The sequence below is a fragment of the Centruroides vittatus genome, unplaced genomic scaffold (assembly GCF_030686945.1).
Source record: "Centruroides vittatus isolate TY-2023 unplaced genomic scaffold, ASM3068694v2 contig_884, whole genome shotgun sequence".
Lineage (NCBI taxonomy): Eukaryota > Metazoa > Arthropoda > Arachnida > Scorpiones > Buthidae > Centruroides > Centruroides vittatus.
The window spans coordinates 576,992-602,795 of record NW_027122576.1 but is presented as its reverse complement, the minus strand read 5'-3'; the positions used below and the strand labels follow the sequence as shown (position 1 = coordinate 602,795).

At 33.2% G+C, this 25,804-nt stretch overlaps 2 protein-coding genes across 3 annotated transcripts in view; both read left to right on the top strand.

Moving 5' to 3' along the window:
* Positions 1-252: 252 nt before the first annotated feature.
* Positions 253-12,605, top strand: LOC136983631 (procathepsin L-like). Its single transcript, XM_067280430.1, has 9 exons — positions 253-484; positions 600-695; positions 788-937; positions 1,023-1,178; positions 1,254-1,377; positions 6,760-6,860; positions 11,826-11,986; positions 12,129-12,242; positions 12,331-12,605. The coding sequence occupies exons 2-9, from the start codon at positions 600-602 to the stop codon at positions 12,428-12,430; spliced, it is 1,002 nt and encodes a 333-aa protein (XP_067136531.1). The 5' UTR covers positions 253-484; the 3' UTR covers positions 12,431-12,605.
* Positions 12,606-22,462: 9,857 nt separating this feature from the next.
* Positions 22,463-25,804, top strand: part of LOC136983639 (transmembrane protein 62-like) — a 59,943-nt gene continuing 56,601 nt past the window's right edge. For both annotated transcript variants that reach the window (XM_067280440.1, XM_067280439.1), the window contains exon 1: positions 22,463-22,778. In XM_067280440.1, coding sequence (XP_067136541.1) covers positions 22,569-22,778 — 210 coding nt within the window. In that variant the 5' untranslated portion in view covers positions 22,463-22,568. The remainder of the gene's footprint in view (positions 22,779-25,804) is intronic.

Here is a 25,804-nt window from a genome sequence, read left to right as displayed (position 1 = left end):
TTTATCTTAAATTTTCAACTCAATTCAAAGGCGTTTTTTAAAAGTTTTCAACAAACTTGAATAAATTTTTTTCTATTTGTGAAAATTTCTACGTAATTCAAAGGTAATTTTAATACATATTTTTCACAGCATTCTTAATTAATATTATTATTTTGGAGGTTGCAGGAGGTTTACAACCGTAATATATTTTCTTGGCCACGCCTGCCAATAGCATTTATCAAGGATAAATCTGAGAACATATTCTATTATTCACTTAAGAAAATTTTCAAAAGCAAACCGTATTAAGTTCAAGTCAAACTTTAGCGAAATTTCAGCAAATAGTTGTAGACGACGATTCTGGAACGATTAGATAAGTCTTATCTGGAATCACGTGAAAAAGTCTGATACGAGTTTGATTCTCGTGTATATAAGACGATGAAGAACAGAAAATTAAGAGTTCGGAGTCAATAGCAGCAGCTCCATCCAGGAAAAGTAATCCGCTAAGGTAAGATGATTTTTCTTACATATAAACCTTATTACGCTTTTATACATTTGTGAATTTAGAGGAAAGTTTCCTAAATTCTGTCTTCAATAGAAAATGATTAAATTTCTCTTCGCAGATGAAAGCAGTCGTGTTCGCGTGTCTTCTCGTCGCCATTACGGCAAAAATACTTCCTTTTAATCCCGATTACGACAAGGATTGGGAAATATTTAAGGTTTTCGATTTGGATTATTAATTAAGCGAAACAATTTTACTGCTTACTTTTTAACGAAAATATTAACGATATTTATTAATATTGATTACAAGGCAAAATTTAACAAAACTTACGAGAAAAACGAAGAACTCGCCAGACGTCTGATTTGGGAAGAAAAGTTGGCAGCAATTACAAAACATAACATTGAATACGATTTAGGACTGCACACGTTTACAGCAGGACTCAACCAATTTTCTGATATGGTACTAAATACGGCAATTATGATTAAAAAGTTTTTATGTAAACTATACAATGCATGAGTTATAACTAATAATTTTCAAATTTTAGACCCACCAAGAGTTCGTACAGAAAATGAATGGACTGAAAAGACGAGCGAATATCGCTTCTAAATCCGTATTTACTTTCACGCGTCTTTCTAACGTTGTTTTGCCCGATACAGTTGACTGGAGAGAAGAAGGATACGTCACACCAGTCAAAAATCAGGTATAGGAGAATCTATTATTCGACGATTTTCTGTAGAAAATTAATTAAACTAATTTTAAATCGTTTACCTTTTAGGGGCAGTGTGGTTCTTGTTGGGCTTTTTCGGCCACCGGCTCTTTAGAAGGGCAACACAAAAAGAAAACTGGTAAACTGGTTTCCTTGAGTGAACAGAATTTGGTAGACTGTTCTGAGAAGGAAGGTAATGTTATTTTATTGTTGGTAATTTTAATTGATATTTCGTTTAAATAAGCAACATAAAATATTTTCGAAAGCCTTTTAAAGTAATGAGTTAAATTATTAATTCATTTCACAATATTATCATGGGTTTTCCATTTTGTTTGTTAATGATTCTTACAACGGCTTTATTGTAATTTTAAAGTGAATAAAAAATTCACAATATACTTATGGCAAAGTATTTATATTAAGCCTCGGGAATTTGCTATACTCTAATCATAACTTAATACAGCTGACCCTTGATAATACGAAGGTATGGGACCAAAGGGGTGTCGGATTACCAAAAGTGTCCGGATTATCGAAAGTGATTACATATTTAGCATAGTTTTGCTAGCAGTAGCCTACAATATTCCTACATTTTATCAGTAAAATGCTGCCTAGGTTAATATGGAAATGAAACACCCATTTCGGTTAACTAAAACATGTTTATTAAAAGAAATATGGAAGCCAATAAATGTACAGTACAGTACATACAGTATGTATAGGCCAGTGGCGTGCCGTCATTGGAAGCGATGGAAGCGCCGATTCCACCTTCCAACGACCTTCCCTTGTATTTTATAAAATATAAATTTTCATATTTTAACGTACTTTGAATTAATTAAAATTAATATTCTATTATAACTGCATTATGTATCTTTTACAAATTTCTATACTACATGTGAAAAAAAACGATAAGATTGCTATTGTATATTCGAATAATTCGGTGGCGGAAGGAATGTCGAAACCGGGTCAGTTTCTAATCAGCCAGATTATATAGGCATTAGCACATGAGGTTTACAGAGCACCAACCTCACCCGGTTTAGCTGGTAGAAGCGACACACGCGTACGGAGTCCAACTTTATATCCCGGAGCGGTTGTGGGCTGTTAGCTGCCTGCTAGATATTCGGCCACCCTCGCCCGATTATGTGAATAACGAGGAGACTAGATCAACGGCGGGCAACCCGCGGGCCAGCTACGAAAGTGCGAAACCCTGGCGAAAAGTTTCTATCCGGCCCGCGAGATCTTTAATAGATTATTAAATTGGAAAAAAACTAATTAATAGTTATTTTTCCAATTCTTTGTAATTTTCGAAAACGATAAGAGAAATAAATGTAGTAATTAACTTTTTATTTATTTATTTCATATTTGCAGACTAAAAAAATTACGAGTCACAAGAAGGCGTCAATTAACTACTACGGCGCGGAAAAAAACGAAAAATTTATTCTGGCCCATGTTATAAAAAGGGTTGCTCACCCTAGACTAGATTTATAACATCCCAACCGATAGGAGTTTACTGGCACGTTTTTATGATAGTTCTGTATAGTTGACAGGAGTTTAAAAAAACTCCATTAAAATATTTGATATATTTATTCTGCGTTTATTCCGCTCTCCCATCTTATATTACTTACGGATTTCAATGTTAAGCCGGTGATATTACGATTTAGTATGTCCCATCTGTAAGGGGATGCAGAAAAAACGTGTACAATTCTAGTACAGTGTTAAAAATTAACTGTTACTTTGGCAGCATCATTTACAACCAAATTTAATGAATGAGACGTACAGTACATACAATGGTACAAAAAAAAGCGCTAGAATTTATTTTCCTTAAATTTACCATTTATATATCCGTTGTCATAAAAATTTGTCTTTCCACTGTTTTCCCAAGACTACAGATATTCAGGTACAAAGTAACTGGTTTCGACTTATTTCTACTTAAGAAGTGACTAAATAATTAAGAGTTTAGGGAATGGGGACATAAATAAAACCCTGTTGAAAGAGCCAGAATTTTACTTCAACAAAAGCTTAACAGAACCAATCACTCGCTCAGTACAGTGGGAAACTGATTTCCGTGTACACCTGGTATTAAAACGAATTAGTTAGAAAACGAATGACTATTAAGTTTAACATAGTTAGAGTTTTACAGCTACGGTGAGAAACGTTTAAAATTTACAACAGCCCTGTGGCGTCCTTTGAGATATACTAGTGATGCGACAAAAGAGGCATTTGACATTGACCGGTATCGGCACCCTCGGGATTTGGCACGCACACACTCACTACACACCTACCTGGACCGTCACTAGTTCCATCCATTAGCTACTCGTATCAAGATATTTGACTAAGTGGATTGTTTTAAGATTTAAAAAGTAAAGAATATTTTATGTTATTTTTATGTACGTTTCTTTACAAAGCTATATTTTAATTATAATTTTCTTTAAAAGTATATTAATACAATCGAACAATACATTGTACCAGGTATGTATATCCATCGCACATTTTATTTCACCGAGTAAGTTTTTATAATTTATTTTTAATTTTAGCCCTTATATCGTGGCTAGCGATTCAGAATGTAATTGTGATATTAAAAATACATTTAGAGAAGTCTACAGTTTTTACTGGCTTATCGAACAAATGAATACGAATGGACCCTAGACCAGTGATTCTTAACAGGGGGGCCGCGGCCCCTGGGGGTCCATAAGAAGTTTGCCGGGGGCCGCCAAATTATGCGAAATTTCCTTCAGAATATAATAAAAAGAAAATTGATATATAATCCGAATATCGTATTGAAAAGTGAAATAAGAAAGATAAAGTTTTTATATTTAGTTTTTATTTATTTATTTTGTATTTCTTCCTACATACAACTTTGTTAGTACAGAAGAAATAAATGTAAATATGCTACTTACACCGCAGTATTTACTTCTTTTATTCCAAAGCAATTTTAAGAAACTATTAATGCTTGGAATTTTAAAAATAATTAGGAAAAATAGTAGGCTTTGAAAATTTAAATATTTTTGCAAAAGTTATGCAAAATCCTTACCACAAGTGGGCGTTTTAGTTTTAGTTTAGTTTTAGCATCGACATTGGATCGATTTATCGACATGTTTCTTATTTTATTTTCTGTTAAAAATTAACGAGTTTTCATGTTTAATTGTGAAGTTTGAATGTTATTTAAATAGATAAATGTAAATCATAATTTTATTATTTCATTATTATATAAAAAAATAAAGCAATAATAAAAAAATCAATTTATTATAGATAAATTATCAAATTATCAAATATAAATTGGTTAATGTTACCTATGGTAGCCAAGATGGCGACGGGGAAATTCTAGAGGCCGACGGGGAAATTCTAGACCGCGGTGGGGAAATTTTTTCACTCTCCGTTCGAGATTGCGACCGCGATTACGTCATGATTTCGTCATCAACTGAAGATATCCGTAGAGGGCGCTTTGATTCTTCGAATTGCGTGTTATCGGAATTATGCAAATTTTTCCTCCGAGTATGAGTGGGCGTCTTGTCGTGCCGAGAGATTTCGTTGGGTTTTTCTTACTTCTGGAATTTTTCTATTACGAGGTAATTTGTAATGTTCTTAATTTTATTTGCGAATTTAGGCTGTTGGAAAAGTTGTTTATATTGAAAAGTAGGCTAAGCGTTTTCTGTGATTTTTGGAATAGATATTTCGCAACCGAGTCATGGCGGATTGTGATTTAGAATCGGACGGATTTTGGAAACAGTGTACTGGACGACGTTTTTATCAGTTAATCGAAGCGGAGTATTCCGAGTTGGGATTAGACGAAAGAATTGATGGCGGACTGAAATTCGCCGTGAAATTAGGCCTCCAACACGCCGAGGAAGTTTGCGAGGAATGCGGCCAAACATGCAAATTGATTTATCGCAGCGACCGGAATTCTTGCGCGATGCGTTGCCGAAAATGCAGGCGGAATAGTTCGGCTTTCGATGGAACGTTCAAAGGGAAATGCGGCAATGTTTCGTGGGCCAAGCTGTTGGCATTCATATGGCACTATATTGGTTTGGAGTGCACGACGAGTAATTCGGCAATTTCCTCGGGCGTTTCTAAAAAGGCAGGAATAGACTGGGCTAACCACGTACGTTTCGTTATGTTAGTGTCCTTACACAATCTGACATCGTTTAAAATAGGAGGCGTCGGCAAAACAGTGGAAATAGACGAAACAGTGATATGTAAACGAAAATACGAGAAAGGAAGAAAGATGAAAAGCACTAAATGGGTCGTCGGAGGTTTGTGCCGGGAGGACAAGACTTGTTTTATATGCCAGGTTAATGACAGATCTGAAATAACTCTCAATTGGATCATTTCGAAATACGTTAACTCCGGCAGCTCAGTGTTCACAGACGAATGGAAGGGATATAACCACATCGACGATTTAGAAGGTATAGAAATTTCTCATAAAACAGTAAACCACTCTGAAAATTTTGTCAACCCGATTACAGGCGTTCATACTCAGAATATCGAAAGATTGTGGGGTCACTTAAAAAACAAGAAGAATTTGCCGAAACATTACACAGAAGATTTGTCGGATTCGTATATGTACGCATTCATGTATAAGAAGTATCACAATTGGACGTTAAAAAATCCCGGCGAAAAATTCCACACCTTTATCAAACACGTCAGAATGATATTTCCCGGTCGCGGAAAAGTACCTAGTTGGAAAGAACCGGAGACCATTCCGGCCGCTCCCGCACCTATTGCCAAGAAGAAAAAGGTGGAAAAAAATGAGAACATTGTTAAAAGAAAAGCGCAAAAGAGATCCTCTTCTCATGCCGGAGAATCAAGTTCAGTCGACGGGAAGCGAAGAAAAAGAGGAAAGGCTCAGTAACAAAGTAAGTGCTCTTGTTTTTTCGTTCGTGTTTTTTAGTATTCTTAATATAGACCGTCGGGTAGAAATAACCTTCACGTCGCCGTTTAAATGTACGGTAGAAAGAAAAAATTTCGCGGTCGCCGCGTGCAATATACGGGGGGGGGAAAAATCCCTGCCGCCGTCTAGATTGTAGGGTAGAAAAATTTCCCCGTCGCCATCTTGGATACCATAGGTAACATTAACCTATAAATTATTATTAAAAAATGGGGGTCACAAAAAAATTATGAAATATTTGGTGGGCGGCGAGTATAAAAAGGTTAAGAACCACTGCCCTAGACCATCACTGACGCGCAATTAACTGATTGCCCCTGGAAGTCGGCTTCTTACAGAAACACAGCTTCCCTGTCATCAAATGTCACGGCACGCCACTGGTATAGGCATAAATAATACAGTATGTACTGTACAGAACTGCTCACGGAAAACACAAGAAATGTGTGTCATCGTGTAAGAATTAGGTGGGGAGATTCATGTCGCGACATCCTTCTGTGCAAGCAGACACGTAACCGGACGGGGGACTACGGTGACCTTGACGGGAGGTGCGTCGGACTACTGAGCATGTCGGATTACAAAAGCGTCGGATTATCAAGGGTCAGCTGTATACATTTTTCAAGCAAAAGCATCGAGTACGATATTTTATATTAAAATGCAAAAGAGAATAATCTTTAATTATTGTTTTACATTATAAATTTAAAGGTAATGACGGTTGCAATGGAGGAGTGATGGATTCTGCATTTGAATATGTGAAAGTAAATAAAGGCATCGACACCGAAGAATCTTATCCGTACGAAGAAATAGTGAGAATTTTTTCATGATTATGCTGTATTAAACCTTCAAATTTTTTTTCATATTATTACAGATACATTTGTTTTTACACGATTTGACACGTTTCAATAATTGTTTATTTTTAATCTTTATTTTATTTTGCAACTCTTGTTGCTTATGTGAGCGAAAGATTGTAGAAATATTGCAAACCTTACAAGAAATAGTTCAAGATTTCAAAATGTAAAAAATACTTGTGAAATGACATACAACTTGTCAAATCATTCGAGAGATTTTAAAAGTTTTCGAAAGGATTATACTATTATCGGATAACTTTACTAAAAGATAGAACAATTTATGAGAATGGGATATACATTTTGTTATTAGAGTAGGCCTAAATGGTTTATCAATTGTGACATGGATTACGTGATTAGCATTTGTCGTGGCAAATGTTAGAAGATATCAGAAATTAATAAACTTATTGTAAAATTAAAGTAAAAATTTCGGAGATTACGATCGAAAAACACTGCTTAATTAGTGTTTTAATATGCTTCTTACACAATGCAATAAGGTATTGCATAAAATATATTTCGGTTAACTCGCAAAGTGTATCATGAAATAATTGCATCAGAGTGCATAGTTTGTTTATATTTATGTGTAAATGCATAAAAACTGTGATTACATGTTTTAAACACACAGAAATAAAAACTTGTCATATATTTCTAATTATATACAAATGCAATTAGCATTATAGCAAGTTGCTCTAGAATAATGGTCGTTCGTTGTAATAATTCGTTCTGTGTGCATATACATGTTCCAAATTTCTAAATTTTCGCCCTTTCTTCTTGTATTCCTCATCCTGGATGAAGAATAAGCTATTCATCTATAACTTCTTCGTAATTCCTTATGTAGAGTGGATCGGGGAAAGATGCCTAACATTTTGCTTATGAAGGAAATTATAGCGATAATTTGGGTTTTGGGGGCCTCTAACGAAAATATCGTATTCTTGAGTATGTTTTTCAAATAAAACTTTGGAGTATATCAAAAATAAGTATGTATTGTGTTTGCAATGTCGACTTTTTCACTGTCTGTCATTTTAGGCATCTCATCCCAGTATCCGGGTGAGATGCCAAATGCCATTGGGGTAAAATAACAATATAATTGCGTAAAATTAATTTTCGAATATCTTAACCAAATTTAATTTATTGCATATGTAGTACAAAGTACTTTATAGCAAGTGTAACAGCACAGTAATAAGTATTGTTAAGTTGCCGCTCGTTCTAACTCGCTCTATAGCTAGCTGAAAGCTTTTTTCAGTCGAAAAATTTTTTGAGAAGTCCTTATATTATTTCTATGCATATCCTGCAGTAAAACAAGAAAACAAAAATTTATTAAAAATAGGCATGTTATCCCGAGAAAAATGTGGCATCTTTCCCATTTGTCGTGGTAAGTAGAGTAACGTGTTCTAGCATGTCCGATCGGGATCGGCGGAGCTGACAATGGAATTATTAGAACCTTAACTATATCACACACTAATTGTTTTTCGTAATTTTTCGTAACTTTTTAACTTTTAGTTTTAAAATGACTAGAAACATTTCGCATCTATCGTTCTTATCTTGCTTTTCTTCTTCTCAGATGTAGAAAATGTAACGGTAGCCAATTACAGCTTTCCGCACTCAATATTGGCCCAACGATCCATCGTACAAACACATGACAGTATCTGACGTCACCGTTTGAAAATACCAAAAATTAGGCATCTTCCCCCGCTTACCATCTTACCCCGAATCACTATATTTATACACGCAGTACGTAAAAAAAGAACACTATTCAACACACAAATAGAATTAAGATTATATTTTGCATTCGATTATTAAGCAATTGATAACAACGCATTTTTGAAATGATTTTTGTTTCATTTTGAAAACTAATTCAAAATTCTAAAACATAGCATTTCATTTACAATCGTCCATTATTTATTTTCAGGCGCAGTCCATTAGATCGCAATAAGCTGAATTTTTGTTGAAATCTTTTGGCTAATTAATAACTAAAGATTCTATAATTCTTCTGACGATAGATTATATTTTTGCAATATTTCCGTTAACATTGCAATCCTTCGAAAATCTTGAATAATTTTGCAATCCGTGTGCTATTTAACAAATGTCTTTTCAAAGCGTAAACTATTTTTTTCAAGGTTTACAACCTTTTCTACAATCCTTCGTTTAATGGCAAGGCCTGTAATTCTAATGAAAAATGCTCATACTTCCTTTCATAGAAAATTGCTCTTACTTGTTAGTTAAAAAAAACTCTTGAAATTTACATCTAAGGCTATTACACACGTCCAAGTAAATTTTATAATTTAGTTGCTTTTAGGAGTTATTTAAACATGAGTAGAGACTTTAATTTCCACTTTATTTCCCCGATTTTAGTATTTATTGAAGAAGTCGAATAAAAATTATAAATTTTTATTCGACTTCTTCAATAAATTATTATAGTAATTAGTGATGTAACGAATATTCGGTTACTACCCGATATTCGGCCTATTTTTCGCTATTCGGCCGAATACCGAATACCTAAAAACAGGAGTAAGAAATAACAAAAACACAGTAAATTAATCATTTTGGTAACTTTTTATTAATGCTGAACATTAAATTATCATTATTAAGGTTAGTAAGAAATAGCATCTAACTCTAGTATTAAATTATTTCGTATTAAATAATATTATACCCTTTATCTAGCCCGATATCTTATGGCATTGATGGCGTGTAGGTTAGAATGTATCGGGCATTTAATGTTATTGTTTAGTTAATTATGTTATATTCGTATTCGCGTATATTTTAATATTTGTTGCGATATTTCAAAATAATTTACGAAAAGTTTTATTGAAACTCAGCGCGGGATTAAGCCTCTAGCGGGCCCTAGACAAAATTTAAATTGGGGCCCCATTTAAATAAGTTGCTTCTAAACAAATCTTATATAATGTGACATTAGCGTAGCTAGCATGGATGACACCCGGTGCGGATATCGTAGTGTCATCCCAAGTCACACCGTAGTGTCACCCTTTATAACTCTTTTATAAAACACTATTGAATTGTAATATCTTCGCACTCGAGCAACTTGAACGCTACATCGAATATGCGATGTTGCGACGTATAAGTTTAGATTTAGAAAATAAATCATAACCACACATTAGTACTACCACGAGAGGCGGCCCTAGGAATATTTCTAGATGGTGCGAGAGATCTCGTGGCGCACATTACTTCTGACGCACGGGTGGCTGTTGACCTTTTTTTTTTAGATAATGGATAGTCGAGCGAAGCTTAGTAGGAATTGTTAAATACAGCCTTTTCTGTCCTATCTAATTTCTTAAATAATTCTTAACTCGTTTTGAAACAGAAAAATCTTCTGCACTGAGACCGGGCCCCTCCGAATTACGGGCCCTAGACATTTGTCTACTTTGCCTATTCGATAATCCGGCACTGTTGAAACTTATCGTATTTAATGAAATAATTATTTATCTATTTCTAGAAGATGACTAATATATAATTTATTTTATATATAAAGCAAAGAATGAGCATTTCTCTTTGTATGCAAAAGATAACATTTGAAATCATGTTAATTTTAAAAATATTGACAAAAACAATAGAAACAAAATATCACAAATAGAAACACCCCAATAATATATTTGAACTGTTTCACAACTGGGGAGAAACTAGACCATAAATGTCCCCACTAAAGTATATCCTTAGGGTACTATTTAGTCTACAAATACGTAGTAAAAACAAAATTTTAGTGCTTAATTAAAGAGTTAAAAAGATTGATTGCAAATAAAATAACTTATTATAACTTACATCTAAATACCAACAACTGCCGAATCATATCGGGCTATTTACGGCTATTACATAAATTATAAACCAATTTGGCACTAGAGGTAGACGTTAGACTCCATCTCATATTAACTTTAATAATTATAATTTAATTAATTAATTTAAATAATTTAGACCTACTGGAAGAAAAAGTCGTAGTGACAGCGGGCCAATAGAGAGCAGGGTGCGCGATCCTTGCCATAATACGGTTTGCGCGCCAATTTTCGTACGTGCGTTAATCAAGCCGAATAGTTTGGCCGAATATTCGGCCATTCGGCCACGCTCCTGGCCGAATATTCGGTATTCGGCCTGAGCCGAATATACTATTCGTTACATCACTAATAGTAATATAAATTTATCGAACATAAACGTACTCAGCAAAAAACATAAACTCCAATAACCACCACCTTATAAGTTGCTGAGGGAATTTTTAATTAAGAAAACGAACGTTTTCGGTCTATTCAGTAGACCATCATCAGGTTAGAACATACGAAAATGGAAAAGATTCCATTTTCGTATGTTCTAACCTGATGATGGTCTACTGAATAGACCGAAAACGTTCGTTTTCTTAATTAAAAATTCCCTCAGCAACTTATAAGGTGGTGGTTATTGGAGTTTATAAATTTATCACGATAATAAAAGAGCCAGATCGAGAATTGTATTTAAAAAACATTCACAAAATAAGTGAAGAAGTACAAGATGTCTTGATTTTTCATCCGTGAACACCCCAGAAATAAAATGGTGTGATGAAGGAGTTCACCTGTTATTATAGGCTCTTATCCACCTGAATATGTAAAACATGTAAAATAAATTTTCTTCGGGTCGGCATAATTATAAACATTTTAATTAAAGAACCAGAAAATAATGACATTTTGTGGTTTTTCAGTTATTTTGTAATATAAATTTATTAAATTTTGCTGACGAGTAAATTATAATTATCCCTCTGACTAATTAACTAAAATTGAAATGGTTTGTTTAAATACATCCTATTATGGTACAGTATTTGGTTTATCATCTTTGTGCTTGTTTCTTGATGGCAGGAATTATCCACCTTTCCATACTTTTACACGAACATTTCGGGAACATATTCAGTTTCTAAACACAGAATTGTGTGTAATTTCTTTTAATTTCCTTCAGGAAGACACATGCAGGTTTAAGCGTTCGTCTGTCGGCGCTACTTGTACCGGTTACGTGGATGTTACAAGTGGTGACGAAGAAGCCTTGAAACAAGCAGTAGCAACTATTGGTCCAATTTCAGTAGGTGTAGATGCTAGTAAAGACTCTTTCATGTATTACAGGTAAATATGTATAATTTTAAAATTTTAAACGGAATGAAATATTTCGTTTAAAATAATAATAATAATTTTTAGTGTGAATGTTCTTCACGAATTAATTTTGTTATTCAGTATCCATTCATTCTATTTCAAATATTTACAACAGCGGTGGTGTTTATTACTCAGATGAATGTAGCTCCACGGATCTAGATCACGGTGTATTGGCAGTTGGATACGGAACAACTAAAGACGGGAACGATTATTGGTTGGTTAAAAACAGGTAGGAGTATACAAATAAAACAAAATTACTATTTTAAATTAAAATTTTTCAACACAGAAAGCTAAATCTTATTTTCCACTTTTTCCAGCTGGGGTACAAGTTGGGGTATTAACGGGTATATCATGATGGCTCGGAATCGCGGAAATATGTGCGGCATTGCGACTAATTCCTCTTTTCCTCTGATGTAAAAAATTCTGTTGAAGACAATAAGCGAATATTTTTTATCGTTATTTCTTATACGAAAGAATATTTATAATATTACTTCTTAAAATTAACAAAGAATGAATTTACTTTTATAAATTAAAAAAAATGTTTGCTATAAACTTTTTTTGCATGAGAAATAAATAGAATTATGAAAACTGATTTTCTTATACTTTCCATAAATATTTAAATGATAATTATTATATTTGATCTATATGCAAATATAAAGTATGTTGCGTACATTACAAATTGTAGAGAAGGGTACTTCCGGGGCAGATGGCTATAGTTTTAAAGTAAAAATGCATTGCCTAACAGAGACAATATCACCCAATAAAGATGCGAATCTGGTGCTATGCAAGTTGCTGAGTGCCAGTTATGCTAACGATTGCATTTTCGCGCTAACCATACGAAAAGCGCGCGGGAGATGCTCTAGGAGCCTAGGTAGACAACCAGCCCCAGTTAAGTTTATCCGCCGAAATGTCTTCACGGCAGTCAGAATTGATTTTTTAATGTGTGTGGCAAAAGATTGTTCCTTTGTCACACACAGTAACAACTCGCAATGGGTGCCAATGCCTTTAAGACGTCGTCGTACGTAATTTAGTCAAACGGATGAGTTCACGAGGGATTTCGTCGTAGGCCTTTGTACCGCTTGTTGATTCTTTGCTCCGTGTTTCAGAAGAAATGCAACGTGATGTCATTAGACCATTTGGAGACCAATGTCCCAGAAAGGAAGAGTGCAACAAAGCATGGAGACGGGCGTTATAGTTCACGGTTGTCGCGTTCGATGACATGCTATGGCGGGGACACAGTCCATAACTGACGACATCATACGGGCCATACAAGGACTTTGGAGTGCGGACAGTGGTATGCGGATTAGCGGTGGCAGGTTTCGGGCGTTAGGTATAAGTTAATGGGATCAAGGGGGCAGTGGTTCAAAAAAGTTTTGGGAATCACTGGTCTAGTCCAATAGAGTAAGCAATTCTTGATGTGACGTAACAAAACGGTTCATAACCGTTCAAAACTCAGATCAGTTCCAACAGCTCCAGTTCCAGCTGCGGAGCTGGATATCCTACTTGTAATTCTGACTATATCTAGTAATAGAGTATTAAATATGGCTGCCAGATCTGCCACACGCATATCACTTTCATACTTCACTGTAAGTTCCTTTTTCATTTCAATCATTGTTGATCACCTTCTTAAACTTCGTTGATTCACACACACTTCATCGGATGCTACGGTTAATCATAGTGTAAATACATAACTGTACCTGTACATTGTATACATACATACAAGAAAGACATCGGCCGTGTACGAAGTGTTTAACCGGCAGAAAAGAGGGCAAGGAAAAGGAGAGGGGAAGAAGGAGAGAGAGGAGATGGACAGTAGAGAAAAGTAGGATCCCTCTGAACGGCGTACATATGGCTACGATACTCTCTATGTTTGATGTTGGTGTACAGTTTTTATGCTGCAAGGCCGTAGTCCCCCAAAGGGTCTAAAAGAAAACCTAAGTATAGCGAACACCAACGAATAGCTAACGAGTGCCGCCACGAATAGCTAAGTGTAGAAGTTAGTGCCAAGTGGCTGTTAGTAGGAAGACTTATATCTACTTAATACTAATAATACTGAACGTGATCGCGAATCATAATACTACTTAACAGCTAGACAGCAGCGCGAAGATGTATTGGCAAGTGCCAAATCCGACAGAGGGCGCTCAAAATGGCTGCCGAAACAGGTAAGAAGCCGACAGGAAACGTTGTCTTGTAGAAGGTGAAACCGTTTTAGATGCTGGACACATCGTATTTTGTGGATTAAACTCTAACAACAACACTGAACATAGTTTTATTTATCATAGTAGTTATGTTTTTATATTAGAACATGGTGTATACTGCTTAAAATATTTAAACACTTCTCACCTGTTAACGTGTAACAGGTGAGAAGTGTTTTAATTCTACACACGATAGTCTTTTATTTTATTTTTAAATAATAATTCTTATGTAGTCATGACGTAGCGGTAATATTCCTATTCAAGTTTGAAAATTATTATCTTGAAAATTTGAAGCCGTCCACATAAGAAAAAAATGTCTAATTTTTTTTTTGTAAATGGATATGCCTGTCGAAAAATTGTTTTTGTACGCAGATCGGAAAGAAAATAGGTAAATTTTCTATCTTCATATACATATGTCGAGATAACTTTCCAGTCAAATTTTTAAAAATATTCTTAATTGAAAATATAAGTTAATTTATGTTTTTTATTTTCATTTTAGTATTATGCTCGGCTATCACATGTTTACGAAAACCAGACAGCCCCGCTTTGCACGTGCATTCTCCCCGTAATTGAGATGTATTAAAACGACAATATCTGAGATTGCAACACTAAAGCAACAACATGAACTTTCAGTGTTGTTGTTAGAATTTAATCCACAAAATACGATGTGTCCATCATCCAAAACGGCTTCACCTTCTACAAGACAACGTTTTCTGTCGCCGATACAGTCTAGAATTTGACATAAATTCAATGTATTTAATAAATATATAAAAATATAAATACGACTATACAAAGATAAAACTTGCTTCTGTCTTTCAGAAGCAAAGTTTTATCTTTGTATAGTCGTATTTATATTTTTATATATTTATTAAATGTAAATAACGCCGGCCATGTACTGTACTTTTTATTAATTATTTACTTTATAAATTCAATGATTTGTTCTCCATTTGATCATCGCAGTAGTCGTCACCGATGGAAACTGAATCGGCTCAGGCATTGAACAAATACATGGTCCGTTCCTTACCTGTTTCGGCAGCCATCTTGAGCGCCCTCTGTCGGATTTGGCGCTTGCCTATACAATGGATAAATATTTGATCAGACCACCAGAAGCTCCGTGTATTGGTCGAGTTGGGCAAGTGTTACTTCTTCAGCTTCTAACATACTAGACACGTGAAAGAATGCAACACATTATGGTAAATACAGGGTGTTTATAATTAAAGTTCCACTTTGAAATAGCCATAAAATGAAAACTACTGGACAGAATGTTATCGAACTTGGTAATAGTATACAAGACGTCATGGCAATGGCGTGACGTCATTGGAAGCGGTGGAAGCACCGCATCCACCTTCCAATGACCTTCCCTTGTATTTTCTAAAATATAAATTTTCGTATTTTAAATTACTTTTAATTAATTAAAATTAATATTTTATTATAACTGCATTATGTATCTTATTAAAAAATTCTATACTATATGTCAAAAAACGATAAGATCGCTATTGTATATTCGAATGTCGGTGGCGGAATGGAAGCGCTTCCGAGACAGCTTTCACGGCGAGAATAACTAAATGGTGTAAAGCGGCCAGAGGGCATTGGCGCATGCACTTTACAGAGCACCAATTTCATTCGGTTTAGCTGGTGGAAGGTACACACGTATAACGCTTCCAACAGTTTTATCTTTTAGCCACTGGTAGGGAGCTATCTGACTAAGTGAATTGTTTAAGATTTAAAAAGTAAAGAGTATTCAATGTTATTTTTATGTACGGTTTTTTGCAAAATTATATTTAATTACAGTATAATTTTAAAAAAATTATAATTATATTGACAGATTTTCAGACATAAAATCTTTAGAATTTTTATCACTTTTAGATGTTTTTCATAATATTAAAATTATTAACAATTTTTCCAAGCGTGTTTTAATTCTTTAAATGAAGTAAATTTTATGGAAAATTTTTTGATTTATCCAAATTACGTAACGAATCGCAATATTTATATTCGTGTCCGGACTATATTGACAAGTAACTCTTAGACATAAAACACATTATAATTAATGTCGATCCGAACAAAGACGTACTAAAAGAATTATATAATTTAATATCATTAATATTTACGGTACCATCTACCAGTGGGTCTGTTGAGCGCAGTTTTTCGACCACGGAGAGAATTCATACATTGGCCAGGAACACTGGGTCGGAGGAAAAATTGTCGTCGCTAGCGTTGCTTTCGATAGAAAAAGAGCTTTTAAATACATTGATGGAGTCGCGACCAGCGACTTTTATGATAAAGTAATTAACGACTTTGCGGAAAAAATTGCCGAATAGAATTGGTTTATAAAAAATTTAAAAAAAAACAAGTTTTTCGATCATTGTTTGTATCATATCAATTTGTATTATTTGTATTTTACAACTAAAATACATAAATTGTTTATTTTTGTCATTTCCAGTATTTGTTTAAAATTTTTATGGAAATGTCATGCACCGGACAGGTCTGACCCGTTACGAAAGAGGCGAGAAAACGGTTAATTTAGAGAAGAATTTATTAGTTTTAAAAAGACATAGGTAAAAGACGTTTGTAGTCGGACACCCATTGTTTATATCAAACTGCCAGGCAGAAACTATAAACCGCGGAAGAAAGTCGTCCTATGATCGGTGGAAGATCGAATCCATCTTCTATTTTGATTTTTCTCCGGCTCCAGGTAAGAGTCTCGTTACGCTTAGTAACCAGGGTCCACCACTCAGGAAGCGTGATTGAGGGAGAGTGACCAATCAAATGGACGAAAGAAAGAACGGAGATTGATATAATCTTCGACAATCCCACCACGCACGTACGAATGGACCCTAGATCATTACTGACGCACAATTAACTGGTTGCCCCTGGAAGTCGGCTTCTTACAGAAACACAGCTTGCACCTTCTTAAACTTCGTTGATTCCACACAGTGCATGGGATTTTATTTCCCGCGAAAAAATAGTTCAAAAACTCACCATCAACGGAAAGTAGCGTTGTATGCAATATTGTTAAACGAAATAAGACACGAAGACATCGATTGAAAATGTTTTTAAATTGTTTCTAAAACGTGTTACAAAGCATGTTCAATGTGAAGTCCACCATTTTCTTAAAGCAAGTTAAATTCCTCCTGCTATGCTAAGAGCTACTGTTGAGAACACAGTAGTGCGATTTAACTTGCTTTCAGGTAATGGTGGATGCAGGCCGCCGTAAGCGGGCGTGCAAGGCGTGCACCGCGCGCGGGTGGCACGTCCAGGAGGCGGCAAATTGGTATTGCTGGCAAGCTCAGCGTAGGTAGTCGTAGTTAAACAGGGGCGGCATAATCGGTATTGCACACGGGCGCTCAAACAGCTAGCGGCGCTGCTGGGTGGATGCCACATTGAACATGCTTTGTAACACGTTTCAGAAACGATTAAAAACATTTTCAGCCGATGTCTTCATGTCTTATTTCGTTTAACATTATGGCATACAGCGCCATTCCCCGTTGGTGGTGAGTTTGTCAACTATTTTTTTCGCGGGAAATAAAATCCCATGACGTCCTGTACACTATTACCAGGTTTAATAACATTCTGTTAAGTAGTTTTTATTCTATGGACATTTCAAAGTTTAATTATAAACACCTGTATTTTGGTTTTGACGTATTTTTTTCACGTAATTCATTCGATTATATTATAATACAACATTGCTTTCTATATTGAAAAACATCAGACTAAAATGTATTCGTAAGTAAAACGTTGTAAGCACAGTTTAATGCTTTTATGTAAATTTAAATACTGTGGTTGAATAAGTGACCATGCAATCACCCGCAGTTTATTTACACTGGATTAGAGAAATTTTGCTAAAATTTCTAATCCATTCTAAGAAAGCGGAAATTTATTCCCGAGTGAAAAATATTTTTACGTATTTTACGTATTTTAATAAACATTAAGACATTTTTACATACAATAGGGAACATTTAATATATTTCTGCATGTCATTTCAGCAATATTAAATATTATTTTGATTTTATAACATTCGCAACTTACTGAAACTATAGAAAATATATAAGTTAGAAGGACCTATTGGGCATTACTTGATATAATGTTTTTCCGTAAATTAATTAAGTCTCCTTCTTTGTATAATTTCAAACATTTCTAAATTTCTGTTTAATAAAATTATCTCTGCATTAACAGTGAGAAAGAAACACGTCGATTGAATAAAGACTAAAGTGGTGTAAATATTTCTTTTCAATTAATAATTTATTTATTCACAAGTCATAACTGTGAGGCTGCCGGGGGAGAGGAAAAGAAATTTCAAAAAAATATCGATTATAAGAGATAGATCTTTATCGTCTCTATTGCCGTCTGGACTGCCGAGCGGTAACTATGACGACAATTGAGAACACTTGAGTCCAGGGCCGGATTTGATGATTTAGAAAATTTATAAACTTTGCACGAACGTGTATAAATAATCGCGCAATATTTCAAGTATTTTAAAAATTTTAACTGTAGGAAGTTGTAAATTTCATTTAAAAATAAGGTTATTGTAAACATACATATATTTTATTGTGTAAAACTAATTATTTTAATTTAATTGAAAATGCTTTTGTAAAATTTTTTTTTCTGCAAGTTAACTACCAGTGAAATTTATATATATGTAACAGTTAAGTATAGAGTTTTAAAAAAATATGTTTAAACATAGTTTTGTGAGGGCCCTGGGTACCGGCCCCAAATGCCCTTATTTAAATCCGGCCCTGGTTGAGTCAGAGATCGATGCCTCTTTTACAAACAAGACGACCTTTTTATCAGACAATTAACTTACAATAAAAGTACTATTGTCTCGAAGGGTTAAAGACCTTGTATATTTCGGTGCGTAGTGTTCGAAAGAAGAAGAGGAAAGTCCGGTGACGAGAATGGTTTCCTATCTCTGACCGGATGTTGCATTTTAAGACCAATTCCCGAATAGGAAATGATGTCCGGTGAATGCAGATCGGAATTTCCGAAGTTTCTATCAACGAAGGTCTATAACTTTCGGAGGATACATCGGCAAAGGACGAAGATGGAACCTTGCGAGGAAACACCCCAGGGACATAGCCTGGCGGAACGCCACGGCGAAGAACAGTGTGTCCTTGTGGCAGTGGCGTAGCGTAGTGGGGGCGGCAGGGGCGGCCTGCCCAGGGCGGCACTTTAAGGGGGCGGCAAAATTTCACAATAAATAATAATAATACCTAAATAATGGGGCGGCGAAATTTTCCTCCGCCCCGGGCGGCTGACACCCACGCTACGCCACAAGGCTTGTGGCCTGGGTTTAATATCTTGTGGTCTTACAAATCGTTACTTTATTGGTAATTAATTCCCTTTCTCGGTCTCCGATTGGTCTTTCTCTGTTACCGGGTGAAATTGGACCAGATCGGTTTCCGAGAAACACGATTGTTTATTAATACAATTCGACATCGTCTTTCGTTCGGTATTGAACGAACCTTGTACAGTACCTTAAGTAACATTTTCTTGTTTGTTCGTCTTGTCTTATACAGAATTTAATTTGATAATTTTTCTTCTTTTCTACCGCGTGGTTTTAATATTAAATTAATTTTATTTTACCCCCTTTCCTTTATAATTTAGTTTCTTTAATTTTAATTAGTAGCGAAAATCAAGATTTTTTGTTTCGATATATGGCTAAAAGAATGTTTTTCATCTCAACCCAGAGCCTCACAATAGTCATCATGAAAACAAACAGTTTTTCTCGTAATGACTATAAATATGAGATTCTCTTAATGACCTTAGAAAGGAAAAAAAAAAAAAAACTTTAAAAAATAATAAAATTAAGTAAATAAATAAGACAAATTGCTTGGAGTTTGAAATGTTCTCATCCTAACATTTTTCTTAAAGAAAAAATAATAATAATTGTTAAGAATGATCAATATTTTTCTGTTAAAACTTCAAATTCCAGTTGACAGATAGCAATTACATTAAATACGTAAACTAATTACTGTACTGTGAATTAAAAATAATAATAATAATGACGATAATGATGGTAATTACCATTTAAACCATAAACATTTTTCAAATCTATAAACATTAATTAAACAATATTCTTATAACTTTTCGTTTAATCTATAATTTGGAATAGAAAATATAATTAATTTAATGATTAATTTTCGAAGATATTCTTTTCATTGAGATTGTTTTTATTGATTTATTGATTAAATCATCGATTAATTGATTAACGTTTATCATATTATCAATTGAAATTCGTTAAGAGCTTTTGTTTATTAATTCAAATTAATACTAATTATATTCTCTTGATTAAAATACGATGTATTTTAATTAAGAGAAATTTTTTTCACATTTAAAAAATACTTTAGTGTATTTTTTATAGATTAAATTTGTCGAAAACATATGATATTTTCTCCATTTTTAAATTATTCCATCAATAGAAATTTCAGTCAAATAGTAATTATTTATTTCTAAGACGTGCTTAACGTAACACAGTAAAACTTGTCCGAAACCGACCCTGTATAAAACGGAAAACGGAAAAAAATCTTCGGAATGGAGCGATTGTCTACGTTAAATTCTATTGTAAACGCGAAACCTGTCGAAGGCGGAAACGGAATTTTGACTAAAAATAACGTAGGCCGGATAAAACGGAAAATTAAAATTTCAATGACGAATTGTATTTCGAGACTTGCCAAAAAAATACAGGTTATGTGACAAGAGAACACACGGAAGCAAAGTCTTTATTGGAATTAAACCAAGAGCAGAATCGAGAACTAAAGAATCGAACGAAATTTTGAAAATCAAGTACTCGAGAACAAATAACACGTGTAATTCACGAAAACAATGAGAATAAGGTTATATAGTTATGCTAATTCTCTTGGAGGGAATAATTAGTGACTAACTAGTATCGAGTATTCGAAAATAAGCTGATTAGCATGTTGATAATTACAGAAATTGAAGTAAACGGCTAATTACAGCATTAATTTAAAATTTTTCGAGAAGTTAGGTCGCGAAATTACTTAGTCTCTGTATTATTATAGTGCGATTCGAATTTTTGACTGTTGAGGAAGACACTATATATATACAGGTTATGTATAGTGTCTTCCTCTATAATTCAATATATATATATATATATATATATATATATATATATATATTTAAAATTTAAATTGGCTTGTCCTCTGTTATGTGAGCTAATAAGGACCGCATCCACTAAGTATTCGGATACTCAGTACAAGTTCTTGGGAACAAGAACTTCCTTCAATCGAAAAGTTCTAAATTGTTGCATTCGAATACTCTCATGTTTAGTTTGGATTAATTTGCATTAAGCCTAGTAATAAAAATTTTTGCGTATGTAATAATCATTTTACTATAAAAAGGAACGTTACTGTGCGACATTTATTTGGTCTGAAATCATAAAAGTGACAGTTAATAGAAATAGAAATATTAACGACATTTACGAATAAATAATGTTCAAAACCGAATTAAAATAGTATTTATAAGCAGTCCTTTAAAATCGACAAAAGAAATATCTGAGTTAAAAACGAGAAAATTTCATTCTTAAAAAGAATTTCGAATGTTTATAGCTTACTCTCCCTATGCTCGAGCCAAACTTACGCCGTGAAGCGATTGCAGCGCTTTAAGTAGCAGAAATATTTATTACGTCACTATCGTAACATTAGAGCTATTGGCAGCTCAGGAACTATTGATTGACTCTGCTATTCACATTAAAAAAAAAAAAAAAAAAATTATTCGTTCGAACGTTAAAATGTTTTTAAAAGCATTTACGATGGCAAATATGGTTGAATGGGCCATTCGGAATACAAACTTCGTACGCGGGCTAATTAAAAATACTTATTAATTATTCAGATATTTTTAATTTTTGAGTTAGCCCACCCTCTTCTGGATCCTTCAATATGACTACGCACAAGGAGCGATATTGGAGGTATTGTTAGTATTTGAATGCATTTAAAATATATATATATATATATATATATATATCAACATAATATTCGAGATCTCGAAAACTTTCTAGTATTGAGATTTCAGTATATTATAAAAAAAAATTATAGAGGGCGCATAGGATGTTGCCGATTGAAAAACAATTTCACGCGCGTTCTTTTTTATTTAAAATTAAACAAACGAAACATTTAAAAATTTTAATTATTTTTATATTAATTTTCAATAATTCTAATAAATAATAACGATATAATTTACTAAGGTAGTTAATTTAAAAAAAATAATAGTTTTTATTTGATTTTCCTTCGAAGTATGACGACACAGAACGAAATTCTGTTCAAACACGTCATTGAGTTTCCGTCGTCTGCAGCACAATAAACCGATTCGATTTTGTTTAGTTTTATAACATTTAGCTTTCGATTTGGATGAGACCGGCCTATCACATACAATATTTGATGGCATTAACTAAAGTTACAATATTAATTATCCTGTGTTTAGCTGTTCTATCAACTTTATTGGCTAAATTTCAAAATCTTGTTTATATCGACAATGATGTTCCATCTAACATAACTTTTATTGGATCCGAAGGACCTTACCCAAATAATCAATATCGACATCTAATGATTTTTTTACAGGTAATAAATTTTATATTATGACGTAATGACCGACCTTCGTGTGTACGAGTTAATCGTGACACACAATAAGCCATTTGAGTAGGAGTTACTTTTAGTTAAATGCTCCATATACATGTCTATGTGTGAATTAACTGAAAGTAACTCCTACTATTTTGTATGCAGAAAGCTTATATAAATTTGAATTTAAAAAATGTTTAATTATTTGAGCCACGTAATTAAAATTTAATATGGAAAAAAAGCTTAAAATTTACAGAATAAAATACTATATAAGATCTTTAATACAGAAATTACACGTACATAGAAAATACTGTCAATGTCCTGTCTTCTTGGCAAGTGGTTCGCTTCTTCTGTTAATGCATTTAATTTCTTTTGTTGTTTTTTATTAATTATCTTTCTTTAATTCTTATTAATTCAACCTCTTAAATTATGATGTAATTTTAATTGAAAATTTAATTAATGACTTATTTAAAAATTCCTGTATGTGGATGCAATTAAATATTCTCACTTATGTAACTGTATATTTTATATTTGAATGGAAAAAAAAAGTAAAATGTAAAATCAGATGGTATAAATTTTTAATTATAACATTTAAGAAGTAATTTTGTATATATTTTTTGGTATATTTTGATAAAGAAACCTTTACTTCAATTAAATCAAACCTTTAAATGTTAAAGATTATGTAACTATTTTTGCTAATGACAGGCGGATATATAAAGGGATTCAATTAGCTTTTTTTTTCTTTCTAGAGTAATTGGATACGTTTTTGTCTTTTTTTTTTAAATTTAAATATCGATGTACTAAAATTGTTTTTGAATTTTTTGGCTTAATATAAAGTTTAATAATAATAAATAAATATTCTATGAGACTTATTTAAAATATTGAATTATTAAAATTATTGGATTTAAACATAATAAACCAAGTATATTAAATAAATATTTATTTAGAAAATATAGGTTTAAATGTTTCACAATTACAATGCAAATGAATTCTTGGAAACAATTTAATATATTATTTTTTATTTCCTAAACCATTATTATAAAAATAAATTTAAATACCATTATATAATTTTTTGAATAAATAGTCTTTTATTGTTTATTATTATTATTATCATCATTATCATTATTTCAAATTAGTGTTATTTTCTAGTATTTTATTATTCTACCATTTCATTATATTATCTTCAAGTATTCAAAATCTTAAGTTGAATAAAAAGTTATCGTGTAATTTTTTAATATTTGTTTTATTTTGAAACATTTAAACAATGTTTTCCTAGGTTTTTAAAAACCAACTACTTGACTGACTAAATGTTTTCTCCAACTAATTAAAAATATATATTTTTTATTTTATTTTCAATTATTATTTAAAAAAGAAACATGTTACAGACTATATGTAATTGAGTGTATTGTTTTGTTGTCATTAACTGAGGTTTGTAAGGAAGTTAGCAGCAGCATCCAGCTAACATTATAGACTGCCATCTCAATGCTACCATCACATGTGGATGAGAAGTAAATGGGGTGTTAATTGCAGACATGTGAAAATTGGGATGGGAGACACTCCCACAAACAGAACTAACACAGTTAGAGTACGACTATGCAGACGCGAGTGAGAATGTGTGGCAAGAAGAGGCGAGACACGATAAATGTCAAAACCTGTCAGATATGTGCAAGAACCAGAAATTCGCTCTCGCCAGCGTTATTTCTTGCATCTCGCTTGTGCATGGTTTTCCTTTGCAAAACTAAATCACTCGCAACCTCTCGCTTGCTCTAAATTCGCATCTGCATAGTCACACCCTTAGGGGATCTGAAACTGAAATGAAAGGTCTCAAAAAATGTTCTATTCTTAAATATCTTGGCTCCTGTAATCTTTCAAGCACTTGCTTCTTGTATTTAGTTCACTTAATATCATTAGTGTGTGGGGACAGTTTGATTAACGGGAGCAGAAAGGGTTGATTTGTCAAAATTTTATACAAATAAAAACACAAGTACCAATTTTTAATAATCCATTACTGATAATCGTTAACGTTTTGATTTTTTTCTTTTTTTTGCTCAAATTTTCCAGCAAATTCGGGAGGACAGTTGTCTTCTGTGTTCCCCCAACTTGTATGCCTATGCTTAGTATGGAATTACATAAATCAGCATGTTTCTCTAAATTTGTATATGGCTACAACACTGTTTAAGTTTACTGAAATTGTTCAATCATTAAAATTTAAACTTAGACTAGTTAAACCTATTTGAGTTAAAAATGTTTTAAATTAAAGTTTATATTATTACTGTCTATTTGAGAATAATTATACTAGCAGATATGTGTGGCACTGCCCAGGCAAAAAGTGAGAACACCAAACAACATTGAAATGAAAATCATATTAAGAGTTTTGTTATTTTATCTACCATTATTATGCTTGTCATAAAGTATTAAATAAATTATAATAAGAGAAATGAAAATATAACAAAACAGGACAAAAATAACAAAAATCTACTTTAAAGAAGAAAAATACAAATGGACCAAAGATTCAAGCTCGGCACTCTGGAAAACCTCTGAGTAATGTTTTATGCTTGCTGAGAATGCAATACTCAGATGATACTCAGTTTTATTGGTCAGGTAGATAGGAATGTTTTTCAATAGAAAATAGTTGTTGACCTCCTCCTGCACGAGAAGATAATTTAAGACATCCAAATTTTTTGTAATGTTAACATACCTTATACAGCCAAAAACAAAATGGTAATTGGCCGACCAATCAAATTTTGAGAAAAGTGGACCCAATATTTAAACTCGACATACTTGAATACTCCTAAAAATATATTTTGTGCTTGCTGGTAAGTTTGTTTTAAGTAATTTTCTTATTTCAATGCCATTTATCCCAGAGGTCCGATAGAAGGTTAAAGTTAATTTTACCAAAGTAGTCATTAACCTTCATTAACCTCCCCTTGGATGAGAGGATGGTCCCTGAAAAGTTTCATTGAATTTCTCAAACTGAATTGAAATGTATAAAGAACAAACTAACAAACTTTTTTCTTTCTATATTAAAT

Coding starts and splice junctions, on each gene's coding strand:
- LOC136983631 (XM_067280430.1), top strand. CDS start 600: ATGAAAGCAGTCGTGTTCGCGTGTCTTCTCGTCGCCATTACGGCAAAA. Junction 6,861..11,825: donor CTTATCCGTACGAAGAAATA/GTGAGAATTTTT, acceptor AATTTCCTTCAG/GAAGACACATGCAGGTTTAA. Junction 11,987..12,128: donor GACTCTTTCATGTATTACAG/GTAAATATGTAT, acceptor TATTTACAACAG/CGGTGGTGTTTATTACTCAG.